General features: G+C 46.4%; 1 protein-coding gene across 1 annotated transcript in view; it reads left to right on the forward strand.

Moving 5' to 3' along the window:
• The first annotated feature begins 475 nt into the window (after positions 1–475).
• LOC122797942 (zinc finger protein 665-like) overlaps positions 476–10,013 on the forward strand; it is an 84,842-nt gene continuing 75,304 nt past the window's right edge. Inside the window, exon 1 of the mRNA XM_044066462.1 lies at positions 476–584. Coding sequence (XP_043922397.1) covers positions 476–584 — 109 coding nt within the window. The remainder of the gene's footprint in view (positions 585–10,013) is intronic.

Below are 10,013 nucleotides of genomic sequence, written 5' to 3' on the forward strand. Positions count from 1 at the left end.
TAAAAGGTCTGTCAAAGGTTTAGCAATTTCTGCATAATTAGAAATCCACTGTCTGCAATACCTTGCCATGCCAAAGAAAGATCTAAGTTGACACTGGGTAGTTGGACGTGGGGATTATTTGCCTTAATATGAGATGGTAATACCCATCTACTACCTTGAGATATCAAGTGACCAAGATAACATACCTGAGATGACCATAGCTGTTTCTCTTGACACCTTATGCCCTTTCCCTGGAAGGATGGTTGAAAGATGTAGGGTATTCTGCTGGCACTTCTGAAAAGAATCAGATGCTATTAATAAATCATCTACATACTACACTAACACAGACCCACCTGGAAATGTCACATTTTCCAAATCTTTTCTTAGAATTTGAGAAAATAATGAAGGAGATTCAGTGTACCCTTGTGTCAACCATGTCCCTGTATATTGCTGTCTCTGATAAGTAAAGGCAAACAAAAACTGACTTTTAGGGTGGATGGGTATAGAAAAGAATGCTGAACAAAGATCTATTACAGAAAACTATTTTGCTGTAGGTGGTATGCAACTTAGTATCATTGCTGGATTTGAAACCACAGGAAAAGTTGGTAAGACCGCATTATTTACAGACCTTAAATCTTGCACAAACCTATTACAGCCCTCAAATCTTGCACACACCTGTATGTATCATTTTCGGCTTTTTTACAGGGAGGTAGGAGTATTACAAGGGCTTTTAGCTGGCACTATTATTCCTTGCTGTATCAGACAGAATTACAAGTTTGATTCCCTGCTGTGCAGTTTCAATAGATATTTTGGAACTCTAGGGAGAGATTTTGATGAATTCAACTTGATTTTTACTGGTTCTATAGATTTTTAATATACCTGTTAACCCATAAGTTAGCAGGTACCTTCTGAGGCAGTTTTTTAGTTGAATGTATAGCTTTAAGAGGCTGTTCCTCAGCTTCTGCTAAGACTACTAATACTTCCCCCTCTGATTTTGTTGGAACATCCAGATACACTCCATCTGGTGTACAGTAGATGGTACAACCCAGTTTGCATAAATGGACAATCCCAGCATTTAAAATTTGGGTCCACACTACAGCTGACGAAAGTCACACCCACTTTACCACATCATTTACATTCACACCCATGGTGTCTTTTTTCATTTAAATATCTTGTATATCCTCAATTCCAATTCTATTTTGGCTCCCATGGTCAACTACACTCTGATTGTATGGTCCTCTTGCAGAATGTCCAGATTTTTGCCTCATAGTTTTGTTCACAAGTCTCAACCTCTTGAGAAGGCAGTGTGGAACACAGACCCTGACAATGTTTGACAAACAGGCAAAATGTGAACACCCTATTTTCACACTGCACGAAAAAACACCATTTTCACGGTGCCAAACTGAAGTGGTCTTTCAAGCAAAATCAGTAAGTTGAAGTATATGTGAAAGAGTAAACACTGTACAAAAAAGTATGTAACTGAAGTCAAAAATGTACTGTATAATCAGAAAAATGCTACCATTACTAAGTACACAATCAGTGACAAATCATTCACTTACAGTCAAAAAGCAAAAGCAGCGATTCTGCACAAGATTAAGCACTTTTTCCACTGAGCAATTTGCATGATTTTCTTAAACAGTACCCTCTCAAGTGTTCATTATAAGGAAAAATCCGTACTTTGAGTCTTACAATGTACATGTTCCTTGAAGTTCCACATTGAAAGGGTCAGTTACACAATCAGTTTTAAAACCATTTTAACAGATATTCACAAAAAATACATACTTATAAGTATAAGGTACCTCATTTTTGCCATCCTGTGAGCTCCTAGCTGAGGGTATTAGCAAGCTTATCCGCCTGCTACAGACAGTGAGGAAGGAGAGTTCAAGGTGCAGGCCTGTAAACATAAAACACTTAAGCTGCGAGAATCCTCCTACTAGTAAATGCACAGCAGAGAATTCCCCTCTCCTCTACAACACTAATACACTGTAATACACAAAAGGCAACTGATATTTGTGGTAAATAATACTGAATCATATTACTCAGCAAAATAATTTAATATTTCTTGTTTTTTATGTGAGCTCCTGAAGTTATTAGTAAACTGTTCTGCCTTCGTACATAGAGTGCAAACACTGGAGAATGAAAGAAAAAACTGATAGAATGTCCCTACCCCTCTAAAAACATACTAAGATGACAGACTTTGCCTAGTTTGCAGGCCTCTGTGTATAACTCAGGATAGGTAATCCTGGACAGTACAAAAAGAAACTAAAAATTTGGGTTCAGAGTTGTGCTTATCCTGAAAGTTTAAATCAATCAGGTGTGCAGACACACATTCCTAATATCTCTACTTGGGAGTCCTTTTTACCCATCTCTGTGCAGACTACCCTGTATGGACAACTTCGTGCATAGACACAGTCCTGCAATGGTTATAACTAGTATTGGTCACATACCTTTTTTTTTTTTTTTTTTTTTTTATTAATAGCAATTTCCTTTTCTGAAAGGGCATATAGGAACACTGAGTACAGTTGTTCAAAACAAAGTTAGTTTTGCTCAACAACTCGTGTTTAATTTTGTGTAATTTGATTAGCAGAACAATTAATGCTAACAATTTTCAGCCACAGAACGTACTAAAATTATAATATACTCAAAAGGCTGGATGCTATTATACATGCACTGATTAGATTTTTTTCTTTGACAGGCATTTTGTAGTGCTCTCATTTTAAAGAGTTTGTGTAAAAGTTTCATTTTTTATTATAAACAATATAAGAATGCTTGTAATTTCACAGTTTTTCTTATGCTGGGGAGTGTCAGATGGAGAGACTTAAGGCTACAGTATCACCTTGTGACAGTCAGCAACACGACATCGCAGAGGCATGAAAACTGTCACCCGGAAGTCTCTTGATTATTTTTCCACTTCTCTTGATTGGCTCGCTTTGCATCAGTAATCACCCTATGATTGGCTCATATTACCTGTATACTGATTAGCTATTTTCGTGGTATGTGAGCCAATCAGAATGTGCAAAGTGGAACCAACACTCTTAATGTGTAACAGCGGAACTTTGAGAGTTCTCTGTGTTAAATGCATTGCATTCCGCATAATCTGGAGCACTTGGCAGCACAGGTTTTGTTCTTTTTTTTTTTTTTTCATAAAATTATGTATTTATGCCATATTAGTCACAAATCATTAGAATGACCTTGGAAAATAATGACAGATATTTCAGTTTCAGATTTCATACCCTTTAGAAAATTCATGCTAATACAAAACCTGTTAATCTGAAGTAGGAACTTCATTTGTCAGCAACCTTTGGGATACGGATCCGATCTCGGATCTGAGCCGGCAACTTTTACCACAGCATAGATCCGAGCTCCTAGCTCCTCCCTTTACCCATAATCCCCTGCCAACCCTGACTGACCTCAGATCTAGTTTGCCGCACTTCAAGCCTACAAGCTGGATTTCGAGCTCCTGGTAGTTCAGTGAATTTTGTGAGAAAAACTTGAGTTTTTTTAGTACTTTCTCTTGTGTGAGAGTGCAAGACTGTTCAGGTTCCCCCTTTTATATCTTTTTTGTAGAATTTTTTCCTCCCTACCCTCGCTGGTTCGTAGTGTGTGTTTGGGGTGTGTGTAGGGGCCTAGTTGAGTGTGTTTTCTGTACAACATGTCGAAGGCCCCTAAAGCCATCTTTTCAAAATGCACCGAACCCGGTGCATTAGGTGCCTTGGGGTTAAACACCTCTCTTCGGGATGCGCGATTTGTGCATCGTTCAACCCCAGGGCACTTAAGCACAGGAGGTCGAAGCTGATCCTGGCGGGCCTTTTGTCCCTGGACTCGGCTCCGGCCTCCGGTTCTTCTGTGGCCGCTACCCAGCCCTCGGTGGTAGCCGCCCCTGTCTCCTTCCCTCCGGTCGGGACTCAACCTCCCGTTTCGGCTCCAGAGGAGAGGGAGGCCAGAAAAACCAAAAGGAAGGAGAAGCACCATAAGCGGTGGGCCGAGGTCTCTTCCTCGGCCCCGCCCACCAAGTGGGCTTCTCCATCCAGGGTTTCTGGATCACCTCCTCCTCTGCTCCGGTCCCCTTGTTTTTCACCAGGACCTGGGGAGGAGGCGACCTGGTCCCCGTTGAGGTCATCGAGGCGACACTCTAGGTCTGCCTCGGTGGCCTCGTCGAGGTCCACCTTCAGTAGGTCAGATGCAGACATGGACCGGATGATGAGGAGGTTCATCCAAGCCCAGCTGCAGATGGGAGTGCTCTTGCCTCCCCCCCCCCCTCCGGGGGGGAGCTCGACCCCATTTTGTGCACCAATTGCTCCTTCTCCGTCCCGCTTCCCGGGTTCGGAGCATTCGGAGCCGAGCCGCGTCAGATCCGGGGGGTGGGTCAGAGCCGACAGTACTGGTTACTTCGGCTCCAACTGGTCCCTCGAGTTTGTCGGATCCGACCTCTCGGAGCCGTGGGCTGAGCTTTGGATCCGAGGGACTTTGTGTGACTTCTGCTCCGTCCCGGTCGGAGCACATGGATCCTTCGGATCTGAAGGTCTCTGTCCCGGATCCGGTCCCCGCTTCGGATCCGAGTGGGAGCCGACTCTCGGAGCCTATTGAGAGTAGCTCCCCCTCGGCTTTCACGGTGGTAGAGAGGGCACTGTTGAGTGCATCCAGACCTCCTGTCCTGGCTTCGGCTCCCCCCTGCACTCCCTCTCAGCTGGTCCGGGCTCCCATCACCCGGCATTCAGGACAGCCTGCTTCAGTGTCTCTGGGTGTTCCTTTGGAACGTGATATTGCTGGTGAGTCTTCCTCTTACAGCCCCCCCCGAGGAGGTCCCTCACAAAGCCAAGTGTAAGAGGAGGCACGTGGACTCACCTGAGTCCCTTACTGAAGATACGGACTTAGATGAAGGGGAAGGCTCCCCAAGGTCACCCCCCGAGGATGTCTCCTTTAGAGACATCATGGAAATGCTCAGGATTAGGGGAGGGTGGTCTGCCCCCAAGGCTTCCTCCGATGAGTCCGTATTCCTAGAGGCGTTCGAAGCAGGGCCATCTACCTTTTGGGTGTCCCCTCCCCCCCGTCCCCCTGGTGGACCTTATTTCTACCAGGGCTTGGAAGGAGCCGGACACTGTAGAGCCAGTCCCCAAGCGCCCGGATAGAATCCTGAGTTCCCCTGCTGAAAGAACCCATTGGAGCAGAGGTCCCCCTGTGGATGCCATGTTGGTGGTGGCGGCCACCAAGAGAGAGCTGGCTCAGGAGAGCTCTGCGGTCCACCCGCCGAGTAAGGACTCTCGAGCGATGGACCGCCTGGGGAAGTGGGTCTTTAGTTCAGCAACCGTCTCCATGAGAGCGCTGAACTATATGGCACACGTCATCCGGATGCAGTGAGATCTAATAAAAGAATACGCTGCATTCCCCCCCAGAGTCCATGTCGGAAGGAGACAAGCAACTGTACTCCTCCCGAATGTCTACTCTACGTTCAGTTTCCAACACCTCTATCCGGCTCTTGTCACACGCCACTGAAGGAGCTGCTAGAGCTGGTGGAGCCGGCCTGGTAATTAAGCATCCGGCCTGGCTCCGACACTGTGACTTCTCGGAACTCTTTAAGGCGTCATTCGCGAATGCCCCCTTTGATGGTTCTGCACTGTTTGGCAAAACCGTTCGTGACACTTTAGTCCAGAGTGAGAAAGATGGGAAGACGTTGTCTGCCATCGGAGTCCGCTTCTCTGCTCCCCAGAGGTCCTTTTCCAAGAACCAAAAGGGTCAGAAGAAGATGTGGTTCCGAAAATCGCATCAGTCCCAGTCTGCTCCGGACAACCAGTCCTCTTATGGCAGAGGAGGACAGGGAGGATGCTGCCCAAGAGGCAGAGGGGGTCCCAGAAATTTTGGGTCCAGAGAATCTTTCTCTGAGAGGCCCACGCAGAACCCCTGAGGGCTTGCCCGGCTGCTCCACTCTGGAGGCAGTCGGGGGGCGTCCTTCGAAGCACCTAGCAATGTGGGAGTCCATAACAACAGATCGCTGGGTGCTTCGCATCATATCCAGAGGTTACCAAATTCCTTTTATTGTAACCCCCAAAACCAAAAGCCTCCCCGATGTACCCCCCAATCAAAGGGAGGCAGCTGCTACAGAAATTCAGCAGCTTTTGCAAAAAAGAGCCATCCAACCCATCCCCCCAGATCAGTTCGGATCGGGGTTTTACTCCAGGTTCTTTATGGTGCCAAAAAAGATGGGGGACTTGAGATCCATTCTCGATCTCTTTCTCTCCTGAACCTGGCAGTACCCAAAGAAAAGTTCCGAATGGTCACCTTACAATCTATTCTTCCCCTATTACGGGAGAACGACTGGATGTGCTCGATAGACCTCAAGGATGTGTACTACCACATTCTAGTGGACAGACGCTCCAGGAGGTTCCTCCACTTCCAGCTGGGAGCCAGTCACTTTCAGTTCAGGGCCCTTCCCTTTGGTCTCACCTCAGCCCCCAGGGTGTTCACCAAAGTCTTGGCGGTCATAGCGGCCCACCTGAGGCTTCAGGGAATTCAGGTCTTTCCGTACCTGGACGACTGGCTCCTCATCGCCCCAACAAGGCATCTGCTCTGTTCAGGCAGGGATTATTTCCTCAACCTTGCTCCACGTCTAGGGTTGACTATCAACATGACCAAATCCTCTCTGGTCCCTACACAGGATTTCATAGGGGCAAGATTGGATTCCAGAATAATGCTTGCCTTCCTGACTCCCGATCAGCTTCAGAACCTAAAGTTGCATGTCCAGGCCATTCTCAGACTTCCTGCTTCACCGGCGGAATTGATCCTGAGGGCTCTAGAGTCCATGGCGGCAGCTATTCCTCTACTGCCCCTAGCCCACCTAAATATGAGGGTCCTGCAGTGGACCCTCCAAGTACAATGGTTCCTGTCTCGCAACCCCCTGTCCCATCCTATTCCCCTAAGCAGGGCTTGCAGAGGGTCGCTCATGTGGTGGCTCCAGTCCCTGAGTCTCCACACAGAACGACCATTCTCGATGCCTTCCCCTGTCGCCACAGTGACCACGGACGCCTCTCGCCTGGGGTGGGAGGGGGGGCACTATTCAGGCAGAACGGTCCAAGGCATGTGGAACGATACAGAGACCTCGTTGCATATCAGTGTCCTAGAGATGAGGGCGGTGCTTTTGACGTTGCAGGCACTTCACAGCGTTCTTCCGATTGGGACGATTGCAGTACAAACTGACAACATGTCGGTTGTCTGGTACATCAACAAACAGGAGGGAACCAGGTCTTATCCTCTTTGTCGCGAGGCCATGAGAGTGTGGGAATGGGCGATTTCCACCAACCGCTTTCTTATTGCAACGCACATTCCGGGATGGTCCAACATCCTAGCAGACAGGCTCAGTTGTTCGATTCTGGCTCCATACGAATGGTCTCTCAATCCTCTAGTAGCGAAACAAATATTTGCCCAATGGGGGGCAACCCTGTTGCGATCTTTTTGCCTCTCCTTCAAATACCAAATGCAATAGTTACTTCGCTCTAATCCCCCCTCAGGGGGAGTCCCCGAGAGACTCTCTAGTACATGCTTGGCCTTCTGGTCTCCTTTACGTTTACCCTTCATTGCCCATGATGCTGAAACTCTTACAGAAAGCCAGTCAGCTGGGGAGCAAAATGATCCTCATTGCCCCATTCTGGCCTAGTCAAACATGGTTCCTGTACCTGTGGTCTCACCTGATTCATCTACCATGGATTCTGGATCCACTCCCGGATCTCATTACTCACCCTCTGGGTCTTCCGGCCCCCAACCTGGTCAACCTCAAGCTGACTGCTTGGTTGCTCCAGTTCCACTCCTGATAAGGACTCCCGGAATCTTCTCACCAGTCAAAGCCATCCTAGTAGCAGCACATAAACCTTCCACCAGAAGAGTCTATCGAAGTAAATGGAAACGTTTCTCCATCTGGGCGGAGCGCCATCACTTGGATCCTTTCACAGCGCCTCTTACGTCGGTTTTGGATTTCCTAACTACCCTTTTTCAACAAGGGGCTAGCTGCTCTACAGTCAAGGTACAACTAGCAGCGATTTCGCATTATCATGTAGGGCATGAATCGGGCCCTCTAATTACTTCCAAGCTTTGTAAAGCTTTCCTCAAGGGTACCTTCCTTCTCAGACCTCCGGTCAGGGAGGTAGTACCCCCATGGGATTTGTCTTTGGTTCTCCAAGCCTTGACTAGCCCCCCTTTCGAGCCGGCAGCTACAGTTGATCTTAAATACCTCTCTTGGAAGACGGCCTTCTTGGTGGCCATTACTTCAGCTAAAAGGGTCTCTGAACTTCAGGCTCTATGTGTTAAACCGCCGTATTTAGCCTTCCATCCAGATAGAGTTTACCTCAGGATCAATCCGTCCTTTCTGCCTAAGGTATCTTTGGAAGCTAATATTAATCAATCTATTAATCTTCCCGTGTTCTTTCCCAATTACCAGAACAAAGGAGAGTACAAACTGCATTCCTTGGATATGCACAGACGATTACATTTTTATATTCATCGAACTGCTGGTCATAGGCAATCTGACCAGTTGTTTGTCTCCTTTGCTAAAACAAGTTTAGGTAAGTCAATTTCTAAAGTTACACTATCACGGTGGATAGCTAGTTGTATCAGAGTTCGAGAAGGCCTGCACCTCAGGGAGTCCGAGCTCATTCTACTAGGGCCGTCGCTACTTCGGCGGATTTTAAATCTAGGGTTCCCTTAGATGATATTTGTTCCGCAGCCACTTGGGCCTCATCTCATACCTTTATCAGCCATTACAAACTGGATGTTGTCTCCAGAGGTAGGGCATCCTTTGGCTCTGCAGTGCTCCGGAATGTTCTTCCATAAAGGCCACCCAGGATTCAGGTAGCTGGGGACTCTGTCCCAAAGATTGCTGACAAATGAAGTTCCTACTTCAGATTAAGAAGTTATGTACTCACCATAACGTTCCATCTGAGTAGGTATCTTCATTTGTCTGCAACCATCCCCCCCTCCTTCCCCCTGACCTATAGGATCTGTCTTGGATAAGCCCCTTCCGGGGCACAATAACAATGCTTATATCGGGCAAACTTGATCTGAGGTCAGTCAGGGTTGGCAGGGGATTATGGGTAAAGGGAGGAGCTAGGAGCTCGGATCTATGCTGTGGTAAAAGTTGCCGGCTCGGATCCGAGATCGGATCCGTATCCCAAAGGTTGCAGACAAATGAAGATACCTACTCAGATGGAACGTTATGGTGAGTACATAACTTCTTATTCTATCAACTTTCTAAGTTTGAAAGAGCAGTATTTAAAAAAAATGTCCAGATTTCTGGATCTAAGGGGCTGAGAGGGATGCTAAGTTTTGTCCTGCTTGCTTTGCAGCTACTCCCTACATTCATTGTGGTTCATTTCTATAGTAACCACAATGAACGGTCGCTATAAGAAGAACCTTTTTACTTCAGGAGCAGTTGCTCCCCCCTGTTATTTTAGGCTTTTCCCAGATTACATTAATAATTTAGTTTTAAGTGTGACCGTTCATTGTGGCTCATTTCCATAGTAACCAAAATGAGCGATCGTTGCAAAAAGACACCGTCTACTGTCTGGAGCAGGTTGTTCCCCCAATTATTTTAGGTTTTGTCTGGATTACATTAATAATTTAATTTCTAGGAGCGATCGTTCATTGTGGTTTCTGTAGAAAGGAACCACAATGAATAATCGCTCTTAAAACTAAATTATTAATGTAATTTGGACAAGGCCTAAAATAATGGGGGACCAACTGCTGCAGACTGATTTGTTCATTGTGGTTACTATTGAAATGAACCACAGTGAATGACTGTTACAGTGAATGACTGTTGTATTAAAAAAAAAAAAAAACACTGTTTTGTTTGCTGCATAGAACTACTTTTCTAATATGTTTGGATTTTTGTCACGTTACTCAACTTATGAGGATTAAAGCTCTGGACTATTAAAAAGCAGCTTCCTGTGTCCCAGTGTTTTATTCCCACAACCTTCATTTGCCTCCTGTGTAACTATGAGAAGGTTACTTAACCAGACATTGCTCCTAGGCTGAGTTTACCTATGCAGTTA

This window comes from Protopterus annectens, chromosome 3.part1, assembly GCF_019279795.1.
Source record: "Protopterus annectens isolate FY-2018-M chromosome 3.part1, PAN1.0, whole genome shotgun sequence".
NCBI classification, from domain to species: Eukaryota; Metazoa; Chordata; order Ceratodontiformes; family Protopteridae; genus Protopterus; species Protopterus annectens.